This window comes from Podarcis erhardii (assembly GCF_964252035.2).
Source record: "Podarcis erhardii genome assembly, chromosome: 16".
Lineage (NCBI taxonomy): Eukaryota > Metazoa > Chordata > Lepidosauria > Squamata > Lacertidae > Podarcis > Podarcis erhardii.
Window position 1 is genome coordinate 38,644,643 of NC_138514.1, and position 21,126 is coordinate 38,665,768.

At 50.7% G+C, this 21,126-nt stretch overlaps 3 protein-coding genes across 3 annotated transcripts in view; 1 reads left to right on the plus strand and 2 right to left on the minus strand.

Annotated features, from left to right (window-relative positions):
• The window catches only part of BLTP2 (bridge-like lipid transfer protein family member 2), a 43,361-nt gene extending 40,037 nt beyond the window's left edge, over nucleotides 1-3,324 (minus strand). The window contains exon 1 of the mRNA XM_081843708.1: nucleotides 3,195-3,324. Within this exon, the coding sequence (XP_081699834.1) occupies nucleotides 3,195-3,265 (71 nt within the window). The 5' untranslated portion in view covers nucleotides 3,266-3,324. The remainder of the gene's footprint in view (nucleotides 1-3,194) is intronic.
• Nucleotides 3,325-6,896: 3,572 nt separating this feature from the next.
• Nucleotides 6,897-10,638, minus strand: SDF2 (stromal cell derived factor 2). The gene is made up of 3 exons (XM_081843703.1): nucleotides 10,386-10,638; nucleotides 9,056-9,252; nucleotides 6,897-7,471 (listed from the first exon to the last, which is right to left on the minus strand). Exons 1-3 carry the CDS (start codon nucleotides 10,621-10,623, stop codon nucleotides 7,184-7,186), a joined length of 723 nt encoding a protein of 240 aa, XP_081699829.1. The 5' UTR covers nucleotides 10,624-10,638; the 3' UTR covers nucleotides 6,897-7,183.
• A 905-nt stretch (nucleotides 10,639-11,543) lies between these two features.
• SUPT6H (SPT6 homolog, histone chaperone and transcription elongation factor) overlaps nucleotides 11,544-21,126 on the plus strand; it is a 42,382-nt gene continuing 32,799 nt past the window's right edge. Inside the window, exons 1-3 of the mRNA XM_081843711.1 lie at nucleotides 11,544-11,669; nucleotides 19,558-19,760; nucleotides 20,711-20,863. Of these exons, the coding sequence (XP_081699837.1) occupies nucleotides 19,655-19,760; nucleotides 20,711-20,863 (259 nt within the window). The 5' untranslated portion in view covers nucleotides 11,544-11,669; nucleotides 19,558-19,654. The remainder of the gene's footprint in view (nucleotides 11,670-19,557; nucleotides 19,761-20,710; nucleotides 20,864-21,126) is intronic.

Here is a 21,126-nt window from a genome sequence, read left to right on the forward strand (position 1 = left end):
AATAAGGACTAGAAACTTTAATTCTGCGCCCAACGGTTCTAAGTTCTGCACTGGTGCAGCGTGACTACCGGAGCAAAATATCTATGCTGCAACCGCTAAGCCCCTCGTCATTCCCCTCACCTCCCCATCGTGTCTGTTCCATGTAGGGGGTTGGACTAGATGACCCTCGGGGTCCCTTCCACCTCTACAATTCCATGAAATCTAGAGTGCTCATTTTTTTCAGAATGTCGAAACCAGACTATTGATCCATCCAGTTCAGTATTCCTTACACTGACTGGCAGCAGCTCTCCAAAGTTTCAGGCAGGGGATATTCCCAGCTCTGCTTGAAGATGCCACTGGGGATTGAGCCTGGGACCTTCTGCATGCAAAGCAGATGTCCCCCCTACCACCTCTTCCCTAAAAATGAATTAAAACGCTAGTCCTCATGATGTTAATAATTAGCTGGCTTAAATAGGAACATGGGAAGCTACCTTGCACAGAGTAAGACCACTGCTCTGTCTAGCTCAGTGTTCTCGACACTGACCAGCAGTGTCTTCCAGGGTTTCAGGCAGAGGAAACCTGCAACCCTATCTGAAGAAATCGGGGACTGGACTTAGGACCTTCTGCCTGCAAAGTAGGGGCTCTGCCACTGAGCTACGCCTCTTCGCCTAGAGAAAGTAAAGCAAGGCTGCAGTCCTCATGGCTATTAAATTCAGGATCAGGGACACAAGTCCGTGCTTTATATCACGGCCTTTGCTGTCCCCACAATCATCCAAAATGCTCACAGCCAAACACAGAGCGACTCGCGACGGAACAGGAAGATTTTGCTCCCCCCTAAAAGGATTGCACTTGACCAACCTGTCTCCTTTTGAAACTGATTGTATCACTCCATAGCAATCGCTGAGGATGCGCCATAAATAACCCTGATCCGCCACCATGGCTGAAAGCAAGACTCGCACCCGGGACCCAGACAAGGCCTACAGGATCGGAAGTGCGAGGAGCCCAAAGGGGCACCCGCAGTCCTTTAAGGGTGCTATAGTTCCCAAACTGAACCCCGACAAAAGGGGTCTCCCCGCCCTTTGCAACCAACATCTCCTAGTGAACACTCGAGACACCGTTATTTACGTTCTAAGTCAGCCTTTGGATACCTGGAGCCTGGCAGATGTTTTCGACTACAACTCCCATCAGCCCCCAGCCGGCACGACCCAGGGGGACAAGGCTCTTCCTATCTGTGACCAGGCCCCAAAGGGTGCAGGCAGATACAAACGTGAGCTGCTGTTGCTTACTGGCAAAGGAAAAGCACCCTGCACGAGCTCAGGGGCACTCCTGTCATCAGGAGTATTATTAATTGCAATCAGTATTAATGCATTTCTGTCCCGACCTTTCCCCTTTCAAGGTGGCATGCATGTCCCCGCCCTCATTTAATCCCCACAACAGCCCTGTGAGGTTCATTAAGCTGCGAGGCACTCTAACCACTACACCACACTGCCTCTCGCGAGCACCTTGTAACGTCGTCTCACACCCCCCCCCAGGCTGTGTGGGGCAAAATGAGCAAAAGTGGTGGGGTGGCATATTTGGATGATGTGGTGTAGTGGTTAGAGCAGGCAGCCCCAAACTCGCCCCCCAGATGTTTTGGGACTACAACTCCCACCATCCCTAGCTAACAGGACCCATAGGGATGATGGGAACTGTAGTATTTAAGCGATAAGGCGGAAAGTGGTGGGAAGTAGGAGGGAGGAGAGGTGGGGAAATATTGATAAAAAGGTGTAGTTATAGGTATATCAGTACTCAAATCTGAATTGTTAAATTGTGTTATTAGTGTTATTGTGGTTTTTGTTTTATGTGTTTTTTGTGGTCGCTGTTTGTATTGAAAAAACGATTCAATAAATTTTTAAAAAATACACAAAAAACTGCAGTCCCAAAACATCTGGAGGGCCGTGTTTGGGGGTGCCTGGGTTCGAGTCTCAGACTGGGACCTGGGAGAGGCCAGGGTTCAAATCCCCCCCCCCTCGGCCATGTAGCTTGCTGGGTGTGACCCTGGGGGCACTACCTCTCAGCCTAGCCTACCTCGCCGGGTTGTGGTCGAAATTAAGCGAGGAGAACCATGTACACGATCTTGAGTTCAAAAGAAGGTGGGACAGAAATGCAGCAAGACCCTGGAATCGGGGGAACAGAACAAACCCCCGAAAGAGGAGCAAAGCTCCGCAGTGTTGTGGGCACCGGTTGGGAGCAATGCCAACAAGGGGGCAAAGAAGGAAGGACAGTGTCAGCAGTGGGCATCTGGGTGGGCAGCAGTCCAGGGACAGGAGACCCCAGGGGCTCAGATTTGGGGGGGTGAAGGGGTTGAAGACTGGGCCGGTGGTGTCATAAGACGGCAAAGTGGGACAGGCAATGCCAGGCAAGGGGTGAATGAGAGGCTAGCACAGATGCAGACAAAACAAACAGCACAGCCACTGGCAGCTTTGCCAGCCGTGATGCCATGCAGAGTGGGTGTAAGGCAGCCCCGACTTGTGGAGGTGCCCACACCTAACAGGGCGTTTGGGGAGCCTGTGGGTGGTATTTTGGGTGAGGGGGAAGAAGAGGCGCTTTGAACCCTGGCCTCTTCTCTCCAACGCTACACCATGGAAGTCAGACGCGCCACCCCACTGCAAAAGGACTTCCCCAATTCCGCCCCTCGCCCTTGGACAGCCAGTGTGGTGTAGTGGTTAGAGCAAGCCCAGAACTTAAGGAAGGAGCTTTCAGAGACCGGAGCTGGCAACGCTACTGTACCTGGAATCTGAGCAGTGCCAGGCTGACGAAAGGTGGCACGGCAGATAAAAGTGCCATGGCAGATAAAAGTGGCAACGTTTACCCAGGGTGGGGGACCAGTTGGCATGAGGGAAGGAGGGAGGGTGGGCGGCACACAGAATTATTTGGGAGAGGGAGGGGGCTAATGAAACTGGCAGTGCCCCCTGGCATCCAGAGTCGGCAGAGTGGCTGGGGGGGGGGCGGAGGATTAGGCCAGGGTAGCAGTGCCAGCCCAACTGCAGAGAGGTGAACAGCAGGGGGTGTCCAGTTTTCGGGGCTGGGGGGAGCAGGGAAGGGAGGTTGGCAGTGCCACCTGGTCATGGCAAACTGGGGGTGGCAGAGGAGGGTCTCGGGCCTTAATGGGGACGGGGAAGGCGCCCCCTAAACCAATGCCCCCTGGAAAAAAAGAGTGCTGCAATCTCCCTTACCTCCCCAGGCAGAAGCCGCCCAGTAGCACCAGCAGGACCAGTAGCAAGGCGCCCAGCACCGGGCCCGCCATCGGGGGCGCCTGGGCAGCTCCTTCCAACCGCCCGTCGCCGGCAGCGCCTGGGGAAGGGCCGGCGGGAGCGCGCGGGCAGAGAGGGCGGGGGAGGCGGAGGCGCGGGCGCGGCCCCGTGCGCTGCAGCCATAGGCCGCGGGCCGGGGGAGGGGCGGGACTAAGGCCTCTCCGGGGAAGCCCCGCCCCTACCTGCCTGCCGGCGCGCCAGCCTCCGGGTGCGCACAGAGCGTTTCGGCACAGGGCGGCTGCCGGCGCCGGAGGGAGCTGCTGGGCAGGGCGGAGGCCGGGTTCAAAGAAGGGGGGGCCCTGAAGAAGGCCCCCAGGAGGGTTGCTGAGCCAGCCCCCTCCTCTGCCTTCCCAACCCGCCTCTCCCTCTCCGGCGGGCAGAGGCGGCAGGGAGTGGAGAAAAGCTCTGTTGCGCCCAGCAAGGCGCAGCACTTGGCAGATGCAACAGCGGGTTAGTGGCCCTCGCGTCTGCCTCCAGCTCCTCCTGGAGCATCCTGGGAAATGTAGTCCCTGGCCTCGGCCTGCCCAACTGATGATGATGATGATGATGATGATGATGATTATTATTATTATTATTTTCACCCCGCCCATCTGGCTGAGTTTCCCAATCAGATGTTAAAAACAATACAGCATTAAATATTAAAAAACTTCCCTAAACAGGGCTGAAAAATCCCTTTGCAATCGAGGAATGAGCAGAGGCTTTGTACTGAAGTGCCTGCTCAGCCAACAGCATTCCAGGGTTTGTTTCGTTCTGTAGGAATGCCGCGCTCTCTGCAGGATGTCTTTGCCCTGCCGTTGTCACCCAACTGTATCCAGCCATGCAATTGTCAGCTGTCACCAATAAGCCTGTGGGTTGGGGCTGCTGGAAGTTGTAGTCCCAAACATCTGGAGGGTGCCCAGTGGGCGAAAAGTGGCTTATGTAAATAGAGACAGTGCATTTAGTTTTTGCACCACTGTGTGTACTGTATTTTATTTCGCTCCTGGATTGCAGGGGGTCCCTTCCAACTTTCAATTCTATTATAAAATGCTCCTTTTTTAGATGGATCAAATATGAAACTTAAAAAGAAATTCAAGGTGCTTGAAAATATTTAAGTGTTTAAATATGAAAAGTTTTAGCCCTACACTGGAAAATAAGCATGTTATTGCAATGAGTAAAAAAAAGTCTGTGAGGGATGCAGTGTGCCATTGTCTGCTCTACAACTCTCTCTCCCCCCCCCCCCCCGAATAAAATGCATTGCAATCTCCTTAAGGATCGCTTTTAGGGAGGGCTAGGAGTGGAGAAGGCAGGATTTCTCCTCCCTGTATCCCCATCTCCAAGACCAGCACTGTGTTCCATGTAACACCCATTCCACATTTCGGAACTCAACCTTTTAGTGCGGAATCACCTGCCCTTCGGAACTCCCTGCCTCTTGATATTAGGCAGGTGCCTTCACTGCAAACTTTTGCTGCCTGCTAAAAACATGTTTAGAAAGCTAATGTGAGTTTCAATCTGTTTTTAGTCTATTGTTGTTTTAACTTTGAAAAAGTCCTCTATTGTTAATTTAGGTTTTTTATATTTTTATTGCTTTATCATTTCTGTAAACCGCTTTTTTATTTTTACGATCAAGCAGTATATAAATTTTATGAAACAAATGAACACCAAATATGTATGCCACCCTAAGACAAGATCCAACCATTCTCTTTATAGGCAGGGGAAGAAAAGGCCCTGTTGGTGTAGGGCAATGTGTGGCAAGCATGCAGTCCTCCAGATGTTGCCAACCCCATCATCTCTGTCTATTGGCCACACTTGCTGTGGCTGAAGGGAGCTGTATTTCAGCAATATCTGGAGAGCCAAAGGTTCCCCACAGCTGGTCTTGGAGGAAAGCTGCCTCCAGAAGCCACCTCAACTGAGTTCTGAAGTCACACGAGAATGGAGCAGATACTTGCAAGGGAGGGAGAGATTCTATTTATTGGTTCAAACGCAGGACGTCACAAAGCATGGACTGGATGGAATGTATTCATAAAAATCAAACATTAACCCGGTTTCCCCAAGCAGGTGACCTCTGGAAGTTTCTGACTGCAATTCCCATTCGCTCCAGCCACCACTGGCATAGCCAGAGATCGCTACGTGTCAGAAAAAAATGACAAGGAAGAGTTTTATTTCACAAGTCAATATTTCTCACCAGGGAATGAGGAAGGGCCTTGGGCAAGCACAAGTGTGTCAGCTAAGCATGCAGAAGGTCCCAGGTTCAAACCCAGGCAGCGTCTCCAGGTAGCAGTGGTCTAATCAGTTTATGCCCAACTCATGTCAGTTTATCCTATATGCAAAAAAGGGCTCCTATTTTAAGGTGATGGTTTTGACCCTTAAAGCCCTATGCGGCCTAGGACCCACGTACTTACGGGACCGCCTCTCCTGGTATGCCCCACGGAGGACCTTAAGGTCCACAAATGACAACATTTTGGAGGTCCCATGTCGCAAGATGGTTAGATTGGTCTCAACTAGGGCCAGGGCCTTTTCAGTACTGGCCCCGACTTGGTGGAACGCTCTGTCCCAAGAGACTAGGGCCCTGCAGGACTTGACATCTTTCCGCAGGGCCTGCAAGACAGAGCTGTTCCACCTGGCCTTTGGTTTGGACTCAGTCTGACCCTTATGTTGCTCTCCCCTTATGGTCTTGATCTATCAGCTACTTCAAAAAGAGGCTGCATTTTAAATTGCATTTTAACCTGTATTTTAAATTGGTTTCCCCCCCCCCTTATGTTTTTACTGTGATTTTATTGGTGTTAGCTGCCCTGAGCCCAGCTCTGGCTGGGGAGGGCGGGGTATAAATAAAATTCATTATTATTTACATGCATGTGTTTTTTGTACCAAAAAACACCTTTATAAATCTACCTCTGTGTGTTTTAGCTTGGGAATCTTTTGATAAAGCGCAGTATATAAATCTAATAAATAAATAAAAATGAGCACATGCATTCCCTTGCAGACCGTGCTGCTCCCAGCCCTGTAAACAAACCCACAAGTTACTAGCCTGAAAACACTTTTTTCCAAGGTTGATGGAAGCAAATTGGTAATCCTCCTCCAGAAAACCCGCTTGCTCCCCTGGATGCAATTCCTCCTTTGCCTACGGCTACATGGAAGAGTTGTGGGCATACAGGACTTGATGGGGAGTGGGAAGAGGGTCCTGAAATGATGGGTCAGCTGAAGCAGTGCACCAAAATTAGGAGGGAGGGGAGGAGTAGAGTAGAGGGACAAAGCCAGCTCTTACATGGTAACATGCATTTGGCCTCTTCCTCTCAGTGCGGAGAAATACAGAAGAGACCTTTAGTGTGTGCATGTGATATTGGCTACCATTGACCAGCCAAGAGCTGCGAGCTCAGTGTAGGTGGGCTTGCACACGATAACTTTTTTTTAGAAACATTAAGCTGTCCTGGGGAACTTCCATGTAGCTGAACACCAATGGCTTCCTTTCAATGCCTTTCTTTGAGAACTGATGAGAGAAACAGAAGATACTATTAATTGTGAGATGGTAGAAGGGAACACCCAGTAACAGACATTTTAGAAATCTCACTGCTGACTCACAGTAAGATTTCTGTTCTTACCGTGAGCATAAGATAGGGAAGGGAGAAAAACCACAAAGTACTCATTGCACCTGCTTGAATAACCTGCATTTATTTATGGCTGACTCCCAGGCACACGGGTGCTTGAATATCAGCAATAGGTGTGCAGGGAAGGAGGGATGGGGGAACACTGTTGTGCGGTTGCAGATGGCGGCCCACGGAGTGGCAGAGAAACTTTGTCCTGGTATTCCCACAACAGGACAGCGTCTTAGCACCACCGCAACACCTGCAGCCTCAACCGCCTAAGGATCAACCTGGGGCTTGCTGGCCCTGAACACCAGACCGTTGGCAGAGGAGGAGGGAGAAACCTCGATGTTGTCATAGCTCAGAGTGGTAGATTTCTGCCTTCAGGAACTCGGACGGCTTCATGAAAATCCCTTCCATCGCCTTCCAGTAGCTGTCCTGGCTGGAGTAGGACATGCCGTGGACCTCTCTCTGGCCATGAATAGGCCGCCCGTACTGTTCGCCAGTCACGGAGAGCAGCACGTCTGTGGAGGAGTGCTTGAAGCGCACCTCACTGTCCCGGTCCCAGTAGCTGCCCCCGCACAGGACAGTCCAGTCGTCCAAGAAGTCCCCCTCGCCATCCTCCCCAAAGGCGCTGACCTCCTGGAACAGACAAGGCAGAAAACAAGGCCATGTTAACAGATGCACACACTCTTCAAAGGAGAACAGCCTCCCTTTGGAAGGTGGTGGACTCTCCTTCCTTGGAGGTTTTTAAGCGAAGGTTGGATGGTCACCGGTCAGGGAGTCCTTAGTTGCAATTCCTGCACTGCCAGGGGCTGGACTAGATCAGGGATCAGCAAACTTTTTCAGCAGGGGGCGGTCCACTGTCCCTCAGACCTTGTAGGGGGCCGGACTATATTTTTTTTGGGGGGGGGGGGAATGAACAAATTCCTGTGCTCCACAAATAAGCCAGAGTTGCATTTTAAATAAAAGGACACATTCTACTCATGTAAAAACACGCTGATTCCTGGACTATCCACAGGCTGGATTTAGAAGGCAATTGGGCCGGCTCCGGCTCCCGGGCCTTAGTTTGCCTACCCATGGACTAGATGACTGTTGGGTTCCCTTCCACCTCTGCTGTTCTATGAAACACTCATCAATGGCAAGAGCTACTGTAAAGCGAGTGACAGAGAACCTTTGCCACTAGCTGGAGCAGCTGGTGCCCTCCAAAACACATGGTGGGGGTGGGATACCAGGGTGGCAAAGAGCGGGCTAGAATTTGTAGAGCTCTAGCGCCGCAACCCCAGAGTTGGCCACAACTGGACCTAATGGTCAGGGGGGCCTTTACCTTTACCGTAAAGGGTGCCGGCCAAGACTTTCCAATGACTCTGTTGTCATGTGAGAGAAGAAGCAAGTGGTTACGCCGTCCAGCACAGGGCTGGCAGCACAATGTGAAAGGGGTGTGGAGACCGCCCCATTGTAGGTGTGCAATGGCCAAGACTCTCATTTCTGTTTCTGATATCAAGCATTCAAATTTCTTGGGGGTGGGGCATGAAAAACAAAAACAAAATAGAAACCTGGGGTTGAAAAGAGCTGGAGATCACTGGAAGAGCCCCTGTTTTGCATGCAGAAGGTCCCTGGTTCAATGCCCAATGGCATCTTCTGGTAAGACTGGGAGATACTTCCTGTTCAGAGTTGGAGTTAACTCTTTATTACCAAAAAAATGATCTTCACACTCAGCACAGCAGCTCCTCCTCAGCAGGTCTTACTCCATGAACCAGTTGCCGAGACTGAAAGTTGTACCCCCAGCACAACAGCCCACTGCACCTGGGTGAAGCCCTGTTCATGCTGCTTCTGGTTCTGGGAGACAGCTGGGAGAGGAGCTTGTCGCAGCAGGAGGAAGAGACCCCTGGGCTTCTTCACCAGCTAGATTCATCTCTACCTCTTGACCTCTCTCCTCCTCCCACTCACCAGCTTCCGCTTCCGATATTGGACTCCTCTCCGTCACAGACTCTCCCAGCTCACTAAGCCCTGTTACTTCTTCAGCTTCCGGCACCTCCCCCCCCCAGTCCACTCCCTCTGATCACTCATCATTGTCCCAGCACCAGTCCCTGGGGTTTCGGAGTCTTCTTCCCTTGTTCCCCAGCTCCCACTGTTCCTCTGTGTCCATGACACCACCCTCCACCTGGCAGTACAGGTGGCAAGTTGAGCCTTCCTCCTGCGCCACCTCCAGTCCACCAGCCTCACCTGGTTGCCCGAGAGGGGGGATGTGAAGTGGTGGCTGTGCAGGTTGCGTCCGGTGTTGATGTGGGTCAGCCTGATGGACTGCCCGCACTGCACAGGGGTGCCTCTTTCACACACCGTGTCTGTCTTGCCCCGGACCCGCCAGTAGCTGTTGCTGTCATCGACCGTCGTGACCCCCGTCACCGACTGCTGCCCGCTGCCTGTGGGGAGAAAGAAACCCACAAGTTAGCATCACCCTCCCCTTCTTCCCCTGAGAGCCAGTGTGGTGTAGTGGTTAAGAGTGGCAGTCTCGTAATCTGGGGAACCGGGTTCGAGTCTCCGCTCCTCCACATGCAGCTGCTGGGTGACCTTGGGCCAGTCACACTTCTCTGAAGTCTCTCAGCCCCACTCACCTCACAGAGTGTTTGTTGTGGGGGAGGAAGGGAAAGGAGAATGTTAGCCGCTTTGAGACTCCTTAAAGGGAGTGAAAGGCGGGATATCAAATCCAAACTCTTCTTCTTCTTCTTCTTCTTCCAGGCATGACGCCTGCAAGTTTATCTGAAATGTTCTTTGTCCGTGTGCTTCTATGATATATAGGGAGGGGTCTATAGTTCTGCATAGATATTGAAAAAAGAGCAAGGCCTCTTCCTTTTTTCTTAATTCACTGTCACAGGAAATATAATGAAAAGAAACATAATTTCAATACCCTAAATATGACAGAAATAGTACCTTGGGTTAAGAACTTTGCTTGACTTTCTTTGAAAAGCTGGTATCATTGAATCAAGTTCATCCATTTTGCTGAATTAAACTGAATAGTTCCTATATACAGTGGTACCTCGGGTTAAGTACTTAATTCGTTCCGGAGGTCTGTTCTTAACCTGAAGTGCCTCTTTAGCTAATGGGGCCTCTTGCCGCTGCGCGATTTCTGTTCTCATCCTGAAGCACCAAGTTCTTAACCTGAAGCACTATTTCTAGGTTAGCAGTCTGTAACCTGAAGAGTATGTAACCTGAGGTATCACTGTATATACCATTATATATCAACTTCCTGTGTATTTTCTGTGTTTGTTTTGGTTTTTGCAAGCTCCTTGAGACCCAGTTCGGAGAGGGGGGAGAAATGTGGGATATAAATAAACCTAACAACAGTTTCTGTTGTTATTTGTTCACTTGTTTTGTATAACAGGTCACTAGAAATATTTTGCCCAACCCAGAACTCGAACCCACGACCTGAGATTAAGAGCATGGACAGAGTGCCGCCCTCCTCGCCCCTGTTCCCATGGGGGCGGGGCTTCAGGCAGCCAATCGGCAAGCGCCCCCCCCCCGCGAACTTGAAGGGTCTCGAAGGCGGCGGCCTCACCGGAGCCGTATCGGACGTCGTGCGAGTGGAGGCGGACTCCGTGCCGGGGGTTGAGCAGCTTCACCACGGAGCCGCACGTCACCAGCCCCGAAGGGGAACCATCGCCGCCGCCCTCCGCTGCCGCCGCCACGACGCCCAAAAGCAGCGCCGCCCACAAGCGGCCCCGCGCAGCCCTCATCGCCCGCCGCCTTCCTCGTCCCTGAGGTAAACCGGAAGCTCCGCTCAGAGGCTCCGCCATCCGAGAGGGAGGGAGGGAGGGAGCGGCGCCAGGTGCTACTTCCGGTTCCGACGTGAGCGAGGTGGGAGGAGGACTCTCCCTGGAACCATAGAGACAGGCAGCTGGGCGGAAGTTCCAGGAAAGAGGGGCGCATGGCTGACCATAGAGTAATGCTTGTACAGTAAAATGAAGGGAAAGAGGAGCGAGATAGATAGAGCACCCCTGATCTCACTGGTTCAAGGGCTGGTGGGAGGGGAACTTCCAGGTGTTTGAATAAGGATAAGAATAATAAATTTATTATTTATACCCCACCCATCTGGCTGAGTTTCCCCAGCCACTCTGGGCGGCTCCCAATCAAATGTTAAAAACAGTACAGCGTTAAATATTTAAAACTTCTAATTTCTCCCGGTCGATTTCTTACCAGCATGGCCAAACTTGACCCTCCAGCTGTTTTTTGGGACTACAACTCCCATGATCCCTAGTTAACAGGACCAGTGGTCAGGGATGATGGGAATTGTAGTCCCAAAGTAACTGGAGGGCCAAGTTTCGCCAAGGGCAACTTAAAAGCGAGTTGCGATCAATATTTAAAGAAACACGTGTTTGTAAAGCAGGAGGAAAACACAGGAAGATTTTCTAAAAGGCAGCCCCAATCCCCCTTGGGGGGGAGAAAAGGCAGGGCCGAAGCATCCCGCCCAACTCAAGGAGGCCCCGGGTGTAACTAAGAGCCGAAGGCCTGGCGGAAGATCATAGGGAAGCTTTTAATGTTGGACTTTTTAATTTTTTTTATTATTTTGCCGGAAGCCACTCAGAGTAATGGGCGGGATATAAATAACAATTGCTGTCGTCGTCGTCGTCACCATCCGCATACGGGTATTTGGAAGGATGCCGGAAATGGGCCGGGAGAACCGGAAGTCCCCTTCTGAGGCCGCTCTGCCCCGACGCCTCCTCTGCTCCCTTCCCTCCCCGCCCCCAGTCTCGCCGCTGCGGCTGACGGAGCGAGGCCTCCATTTTGCCTGCGAGAGGCCGGCGCCGTCGCTCGGCTGGGTGGGCGGCCCCCGACCGAGGAGGTGAGGCTGCCTGGCTGGAGGGCGGCGGGGACGAGGAGGCCTGAGGCCTTGCGGTGCCCAGGAGGCCGGGCTCCTTCCCCCCCTGGGGAGCCGGCGGAAGGGGGGGTGTCGGGCTTCGCCTCCGAGGCCTCGCGGCGCCTTCAGGGCTCCTCCGGGCCCAGGCGGGGAAAGGGGAAAGCGGGTGCAGGGGGGAGGGCGCCTGGTCTCATGCCGTCCAATTTGGGGAAGGGGGAATTAGGCAGGGACCGAGGAAAGGGGCGGCGGGGGAAGGGAAAGGAAGGGAGGAAAAGGACGGGGGGGGGAGAGAAGGTCTTAATTGTTAGGGAGGCTCGTGGGGGTAATAATAATAATAATTTATTACTTGTACCCCGCCCATTTGGCTGGGCTTCCCCAGCCCCTTCAACAAAATATTAAAATACCAAGGGATAATAATATTTTTTTTGTTATTTATACCCCCCCTCCCATCTGGCTGAGTTTCCCCAGCCACTCTGGTCGGCTTCCAATCAAGTGTTAAAAACAATACAGCATCAGACATTAAAAACTTCCCTAAACAGGGCTGCCTTCAGATGTCTTTTAAAGAGAAGATAGCTGCTTATTTCCTTCACATCTGAAGGGAGGGCGTTTCTCGCAATGAGGGAACTGCCAGAAGGCCCTCGGAGCTGGATCTCAGTGTCCGGGCAGAACGATGGGGGTGGAGACGCTCCTTCAGGTCTACAGGACCGAGGTTGCAGTTTCCTTGCTGCTGTTGTCTGTAATCGTCATTGGAGGGGAGGGGTGGGATTCGCTTGTTACTGGTGATCCTCCTATTAATCATGGTGATCGGGGGCGGGGGGCGGGTTGGACTTGCCTTTCTGCTCCCATTAATGATCATGATGGTGTTTGGGGTGTGCGCGGGGGCTTGGACTCCGCTTAGTATTGTCAGCGTGGAGCCAAACGGGGGGGGGGCGGGGGCGGGTGGAAGTGCTGCTTGTAATATTTCTGCCCACCTCTCCAAACCTGCTGGCTACCGGGAGTTTGAGTGCAAGAACATCTGGAGGACCACAGGTGTTTTCACCCCCTTGTTTACCGAAACCATTGTAATGAAATCCGCGTTTACGTTGTGGTTTTTAATGGCTTTTGATCTTTCCGTAAGTCACTTAGAGACCTTTTTGGTGTTCTGTTGCTGATACTGGATAAATAACATTTGGTGTGGGGTTTATTACAAGAGAAATAAACTGCTCCCTTTCCCTTATGGGGTATTCTGGAGCCCGTATACAGTCCTTGAGGGTTCCCTATCAGTAGGGGGAAATAACAGAGGCCAACCAGAATGTACTGTATTTGAGAAGCAAAGCGGCTAGTAAGCCTGGTCTTTATTCGAGGAACTGTTGCAACAGGGTCCCCACAAGCAGGAGGGAGGAGAGCCTTGAACAATGGTGTTCAAGCCCTTATATAGACTTTTCAGATTGCCCACCCTATAGCCAAAAGACCACCACCCTAAAACATCATAAATACATCACAGAAGGAGGCGGTCTATAGCAGAAATCCTGTCTGCCAGGATACATGATAATGGTCACTGATTGCATTACCTGGGCAGTCTGGCCATTCTTTTGTTATGGTTAATACTTTATCATTCCCAAATCCAGGCCACAGGCTCACCCTATTCATACCCAAATGCATCCTTAAGACAAGATTTGCAAGCAAAAATACAATAGGAAGACTTTCCCCATTTGCTTCCCTTAACTGCAGAGGAATATTTGAGGTCATACTATTTCAGACATTTGATTTATATAATTATGTGTTTGCCTTATAAGCTTATGAACATTTTATATTTTAGACTTTAGAATTCTTATAACAGGTTGAAAATTGCTTTTTTAAAAAAAGCATTTATCCTCCTTCTTAGTGGCTAAAAAAACAACCAGGCATCCAACCAAGAATCTTGTGCTATCTGAAAGGCATAGACTGCAGCATACCCTCTAGTCCAGTGTTTCCCAACCTTGGGCCTCCAGCTGTTTTTGAACTACAATTCCCATCATCCCTGACCACTGGTCTTGCTAGCTGGGGATGATGGGAGCTGTAGTCCAAAAACAGCTGGAGGCCCAAGGTTGGGAAAGTCCATGAAAATATCCTGATGTAATAAGTGCACTTGTTTTTTAAGCTGACACAGATTCTTCTGCTCAGGGATCCCCCTGAAGAATCCTCCCGCATTACTGTCTCAGGCACTTGATCCTTGTTTTCCTTGCCTTCTCCCCACCTCCCAAATTGCTCTCTGTAGCCAGGGTGGAATTCCCCCTTCTGTTCAGAAGCATCAGCCATTAAGGAAAAAGAGGCCCTTTGGTGCCTCCTCTGGGGAGTGGGGAGGGCAGCAGGTAGGATCATGGTTCCCCATATTTGTACTACGCCACATCTCCGCCACTGTGCTCCTCGAAGCTGCTTATATTATCATTTTTAACCCCCTGTTCCTAGGGCCAGTCCTGTTGTTTTTGGAGGAAAAGTCTAAAAGGTCGGTGCTATTGACAATGGGTGCTTTTGTGCAGGAATCCTGCTTGTGGATTTGCCATTGGGGCATCCGGTTGGCCACTTGGAGAACAGGCTGCTAGATGGGCCCTTGGCTTGATTCAGCAGGGCTCTTACAGAGGACAAGGCTATTAATGGCTACTAGAGACAGTGTTGATACTTCTGAATTCCAGTTGCCGGAAGCCACAGGAGGGGAGAGTGCTGCTGCACTCAGGTCTTGCCTGCGGACATCTGGCTATCCACTGTGAGAACAGGAGGCTGGACCGGTCACTGTCTTAATCCTGCCAGGCTCTTCTTATGCTCTAGTCCAGTGATTGCAAACTCAGCCCTCCAGCTGTTTTGGAGACTACAATTCCCATCATCCCTGAGCACTGGTCCTGTTACCTAGGGATGATGGGAGTTGTAGTCAAAAAAACAGCTGGAGGGCTGAGTTTGGCTATCACTGCTCTTGTCTTATGGAGCTCCTGGTTCTGTTTCCCTCAAAGGTAGCAAACCAGTGACTCCTTAAAGCAGGCTTTGCCAACCTTGTGCCCTCCTCAGCCATCACAGCTGTCTGATGGGAGCATGGATGTCCTAGTTGGGTCGGGTGGGTGTCATAACCCAAAACATCTGGGGGGCACCAGAAGAAGGCTGTGGCTTACATCCTCCACTCTGCATCCTCATCCTTCCCTCTGAGATGCAAAAACTATCTAGGCTAACTTAAGAGGAAGGTGGTTGTTCGTTTCCTCCTATTTATTTATGCATTATTATTATTATTATTAAATCGCATGGATAGCACATGGATAATGCTTTGCTGGCTGTTTTACGTCTCCAAGATCTTTTGTGATGGATCTGGGAAGTTGGATGGATGTAGGAAGCTACCTTATACAGAATCAAACTGTAGGTCCACCTAGCTTGGTTTTGACTGGCAGCAATGCCTACCCATGATGTCAGGTTGAGAGTCTTTCTCAGTCCTACCTGGACTCAGGTAAAACATGTGCTCTCCCCTGGAGCTATGGCACTTCACATCCTCTGGAGCAGCCTTCCCCAGCCACCATGGTGCTCTCCAGATGTTTTTCGACTACAGCTCCCATCAACCCCAGCTAGCAAGATATAATGGCCAGGGCTGATGGGAGTTGTAGTTCAGCAACATCTGGAGACCAAATGTCCCCCACACCTGATCTGCACAAAAAGCTAAGCATTTAAAGAGGTACTGTAGCATCATGGCAGAGACTTGAGTTGTGAACTGGGAATCACCCATTTCAAATACCTTTCTGTCCACAAATTAGCTGACTTTCTCGCTCTCTGCCTTGGCTCCCCAGCTGCAACGTGGCAGAAATAGTTCTGGCATAAGGGTTGTTGCAAATATTACCGAGAAGCTGTGTGAGGTGCATTGAGTGCTCTAAAGTGTTCTCCTGTAAGTGCTGTGTGCTATTAATGCGGGGAACTGAGAAGTTGGATGTTTTCTCAGTGCCAAATGCTGGAGGAGCCAAGAACAATAAGAAGAGCCTGCTGGATCAGGCCCAAAGGGGCCCGTCTAGTCCAGCATCTTGTTCTCATAGTAGCCAGACCGATGCTTCAGTGGGAAACCACAAACAGAACCTGAGCCTTTTCCTCCCCTCCCCTCCCCTCCTGTGGTTTCCAGCAACTGGTATTTAGAAGTATTACTGTTTCTGACCATGAATGCAAAGCATAGCCTTTCTCCATCCATCCCTCAGCCATTACAGCATAGGAAGCTGCCTTCTCCTGACTCAGACCATTGGTCCATTTAGCACAGGCATCCCCAACCTTCGGCCTTCCAGGTTTTTGGACTACAATGCTCATCATCCCTGACCACTGGTCCTGTTAGCTAGTGATCATGGGAGTTGTAGGCCAAAACATCTGGAGGGCCGCAGGTTGGGGATGCCTGATTTAGCTCATTGTCTGCACTGAGTGGCAGCCAAGATTGAACATTTCAGGCAGGAGGAACATTCCCAGCCCTATGTGGGAGATACCAGTTGTTGAAACTGGGACCTTCTGCTACGAAGCAGGTACTCTACCAGTGAGTTATGATCCTCCCTGTTAAATGAGGTGACCAAAAACTGTGAGCTTCGGAAGTCTGCAATGATTAACCCAGAGCCACATCCAGTTCAAACCAATGGCCTGTGTATGAAAGGCCACAAGTAGCATGACACCCCCCGCCCACTAGGGGACAGTATCCAGCAGTAAAGATCTTTCCAGGAGTAGAAGGACGATGAAAACCAGAGGGCAGCACTTCTGGATTGAAAGTAGACCCAAAGGAAGTGGGCATGGTCCTTGGTGCCACCAACTCCTGGACGGTTAAGTCCAGTCAAAGGCGACTATGGGGTGCAACGTTCATCTCGCTTAAGGCTGAAGTTTTCCGGGTTATGTGGCCAGCATGACCAAGCATCTGCTAGTGCAAAGGGACACCATGATGGAAACCAGAGCGCATGGAAACGCCGTTTACCCCCCCCCCCGCAGTGGTACTTATTTATCTACTTGCACTGGCATGCTTTCAAACTGCTATGTTGGCAGAAGCTGGGGCAGAGTAGGTGGGTGTTTTGTGGCCCGTGCTTTCAGTCTGCCAGCCTCTGGGTGCAACCCAGCCCCCTCCTTATGCACCCTGCCATTTTAAACCCCCAATCCCTCTGTGGGCCAGTGGGTCTGAGATCTCTGCTGGCAGGAGTGTAGAGCATGCTGCGATGGGGAGAGAGCCTGGAGGCTGTGGTAGTGCTGGAAAAACAGGAGGGAGCACTTGTCTGATGAAAGGCAAAGGGAGAAAAGAGAGAGGTGCTTTATAATTAGAAACCTGCCTATGAAGTAGGAACACCCTTGCAAAGTATAGTTTGGGCAATGAGGATGCAGTTTTGGAAAGGAGGATGGCTAAATATTGTATGTGTGATCTAACAATGCGATTGCCCATGGAGGCCTTGTTCCAGTCGCAGTCATTGCATTTGAGCCAGGATTAAGAATTGCCAGGGTGGGTCCGTTTCACCCAGGGAGGAGGAAAGCCTGCATAGAGCCTGGTACCCGAGCAAGGATCGCAGGGTTGGTTAGGATCTGTCGCCTGTGTTGTGGCTGGAGCGGGGCATGAGCTGCTGCCCCCTTGCATCCAGCGTTGGTGGTTCTTACCTCTCACTTCTCGTCCCCCTCTGTCAGTAAACAAAATGCTGGCAAGAGGCCATTGATCTGTGTGTTGCCTGTAGAATGTGCAATCTGAACCCTTGGCCTGCCCCTGCCTCAAACCAACAGACAGGAGAAATACACGCTCCTTTAACTGTCGGCAATTGTCCCCTCATGCGAAGGATTTGGGGAGTGTCCCTGAGGATATCCTAGTATCCACCTCTTTCGCGCAAGCTGCAACACGGAGCCCACTTTCATGTTTTCACTTCGGATTTATGCTTAATAGTGCTAACAATGCATGCTGTTAATCCTGAGAGCAACGTATATCGTGTTACCTCATCATTACTGCATTAGTAAATGAAAATTACTCCTGCTGTGTGGCAGCAGAAAGGCATGAGTGTGGTTTTGGCCAGAAATGCGTATCTTATTTTAAAAAAATGACTCATGCCTTTCTCCTGCCATACTCCTGCAGCACTCGTGGAATCTGATAAAACGAACAACTCATCAGAAGAGTGTCCTAGTCCAGACCCACGAGGAGTGCTCCTTTGGTCCAGTCAGCCCAAGATGGAATCCAACATGGTGGCAACAGCTGTGTTGTGACCCACCTAGCGCGGCCTCACAACTCAGTGGGTGAAGGCCTACATCCCAGCAGATCACAGCTGCAACCAAATGTGGGTTTGGAATAGCTGGATATTTGACTGGCCTGAAGAAACCTCTGTGTTTGCATGTCAGAGTCAGTGGGTCCAAAGCATGGGTGGCATGGGGAACCTGCGGAGGTCCTCCAGGTCAGGGATTGGGGCTTCAGGGCCCCGTGTGGCTCTGGTCCTCTGCTCTTGCTACCATTTCGCCTGCCAGCAGTCTCTATCTACCATTGACCACTCCAGTCTTTGTCAAAGAGACCCCTTCAAAGATTCTTGGAATCTTGACTATGGCTTGTTGGAAGTTAAATGAGAGTATCTGCTATACAGTGGTACCTCGGGTTACATACGCTTCAGGTTACAGACTCCACTAACCCAGAAATAGTACCTCGGGTTAAGAACTTTGCTTCAGGATGAGAACAGAAATCGTGCTCCGGTGGCGCGGCAGCAGCAGGAGGCCCCATTAGCTAAAGTGGTGCTTCTGGTTAAGAACAGTTTCAGGTTAAGTACGGACCTCTGGAACAAATTAAGTACTTAACCCGAGGTACCACTGTATATTTGGGAAAGTGCTTTGTCTGTATGTTCTCTATAGGTTCCACCCCCTATCTGGATATCATTGGCACAAGGGTTTCTAAGGTGGGAGCAGGGGGTCGTTGTCAAATTTGGGCCACTGGCTGCCATTTTGAATCAAGATAGCACACCAGAGCATTCCCAGGAAGAAACATGCCAGGAAGAACCTGGCAGTGTGAATCAGCTCTTAGTTGGATAGAGAAGGATAACGGTGCACATGTCAAGCACAGTTGCTAAGAACAGCCAGCACTGCCCTAACATTAGATTTGTGCACAGTGGAAGAACTTGCCGCAGTCGAAAACCGTAAACCTGAGTGATTAAGAGGCTTAACCATTCCCTTTTCCAAAGTCCTGTCCGTATCAGAGATCATAACTATTTTATCAAGCTTTAGAAATTTTGTAAGAACGTTTGAGGAAGGGACATAGCTCAGTAGTAGAGCACATCCTTTACATGTGCAAATGGTCCTAGGTCACATTTCCAGGGTGGATATACAGAGGCTCCCTGGAAAACTGCTGCCATTGTGTACAGTAGTGAGCAAAAGGCATCAGTGGCCTGACGGTGATGGAAGGTAGTTTTCTAAGTTCTTAAGAAGTAAGCAGATCCAGAGTGCAGGGGGGCCAGACCAGAGGAACAGACTCTTGCACTGGGGTTTTGTTTCAGGGGTTCTGTTGGGAGAGGAGTTGCTGCTGATATTAATTTTTTGTATCTTTTTAGAGTTATGTGGAAAATGTTCAGTTTGGTTGTTTACTTTTTGATGAGTTTTATTTATTGTTTATGTCTGCTTTTGTTATGTTTGTAATTATGCACATTTTTTCATGTTGTAAGACACCTTGAGCATGGTTTTAACTATGGAAAGGTGGCATACAAATTAATTAATTACTTCGCTCGATCTTTGACATGGTGGTTCAAATTCACAAATTATCCAGTTGGGTATTCCTTTCTCCTAAAAATTTCTGGCCCACACCGGGCCTTTGCAGTGAGATCTGCTTCCCTCCAGCAGCTAGACCTGCACTGCCTTGCCCTTGTGCCTTCTTTGTGTGTGACGGCCTTATCCTTAGTCTCCTTCCCTCCTTGCTTCTTCACAGGTGCTGTAACCCAGCAAGGGAGGGCCACTTCCTTCACTGACTTTGGCCCCTTCCTCCTCCTCCTCTCCCCCCCTCAGCCCCATCTATAACCGCAACCATGTCGGACTTTGTGGAGAGCGAGGCTGAGGAGTCCGAGGAGGAGTACGACGAAGATGGAGAAGTCGTCACCAGGCCACCCAAGAAGTTTGTCGAGGATGAAGACGGTGAGCTCGCTTCGCTTTCCCCCTTGGGTTTCTGAGTTGTGCCAACAGTCTGTCCATGTGAGTCTCTGCCAAAAAGCTTCCAAACAGCAAAGGGGGCGTCTGTGCTGGCCCATGGCAGCAAGAACAACCAAGCTCCTCTGACTCGTTTCGGCTGGCGGTTTTTGGGGGCTTTAGCCGACAAAGGCTTCTGACTTGGTTGGGTGCATTGCCCGGAAGCTGCGCCCTGGCAGGCCAGCTGCATTCAGGGTTTGCTCACTTGGGAACAGGCTGCATCTACACGCCTTAGGTGGCTGGAGGAATGTAATTGGATTTGGGGGCAAGAGGAATGAACGGATTGAGAAACGCATCCACTGGGCGCCCCAACATAAAAATCATGTACTTTGGAAAGGGAACGGTTGTGTGTGAGCTTCAGGCCTTTGTGGAAGTTTGGTGCTGGCAAACAAACCCTCAGTTAAATGAGAGCATAAGAGCCTAAACCTAGCTCTGCTGGATCAAGCCAGTAGCCCCATCTAGTCCGGCATCCTGTTCTCGCAGTGGCCGACCAGATGCCCCAAAGGGAAGCCTGTGAGCAGGATGTAAGTGCAAGAGCGCTCTCCTCTCCACTGGCATTCGGAACCATAGCTGCCTCCAGCTGTGGAGGCAGAGCCTAGCCCTCCTGGCTTACATCCATTATTGATAGCCTGCTCCTCCGTGAATTCGTGAAATCCCCTTTTATATTTTGTGTTTCTGCATTTTTATGTTGCGAACCACCCTGTGAAGGACAGCATGCAGATTCAATAAGTAAATGGATAGATTTTAAAGCCATCTAGGTTGGTGGCCATCACTGCCTCCTGTGGCAGGGAGTTCCATAGTTCAGCTAATCCTCTGCCTCTGGGAATTTGCTTTTTCTGCCTGACTTCTGTATATTTATTGTACTGACTTTTATTGTATTGACTTTCTCCTTCTATCAGAGGAGGAGGAGGAAAACCTTGATGACCAGGACGAGCAGGGGAACTTGAAAGGCTTCATCAATGATGATGACGATGAGGAAGAGGAGGAGGAAGAAGAAGCCAGTGATTCTGGAGACTCTGAGGACGATGTTGGTCGTAAAAAGAGGAAGCGCAGTAAGTTTGGGGGGTGGTCAGCAAAAAGCAGGTCCCTGTCGGTCTTCATTCTCTGTGCCAGTCCTCTTCAACCTGGGCCTCTCTGGATGTTGTGAACTACAACTCCCATCAGCCCCAACTAGGAGTTGTAGTTGTCATTTGTCCTCCTTGAATTCCACCTGCCCATAGCCCCATCTTCTGCCTGACCTGGGTGACTCACCTTTTCCCCCCTGCCCTCCTCCTTCCCACCAATCTTTTCCAGCTTCCTTTTCTACTTGTTTGGG

Coding starts and splice junctions, on each gene's coding strand:
- SDF2 (XM_081843703.1), bottom strand. CDS start 10,623: ATGGCGGAGCCTCTGAGCGGAGCTTCCGGTTTACCTCAGGGACGAGGA. Junction 9,253..10,385: donor CGACGTCCGATACGGCTCCG/GTGAGGCCGCCG, acceptor TTCTCCCCACAG/GCAGCGGGCAGCAGTCGGTG. Junction 7,472..9,055: donor CCCCCCTCTCGGGCAACCAG/GTGAGGCTGGTG, acceptor TGTCTGTTCCAG/GAGGTCAGCGCCTTTGGGGA.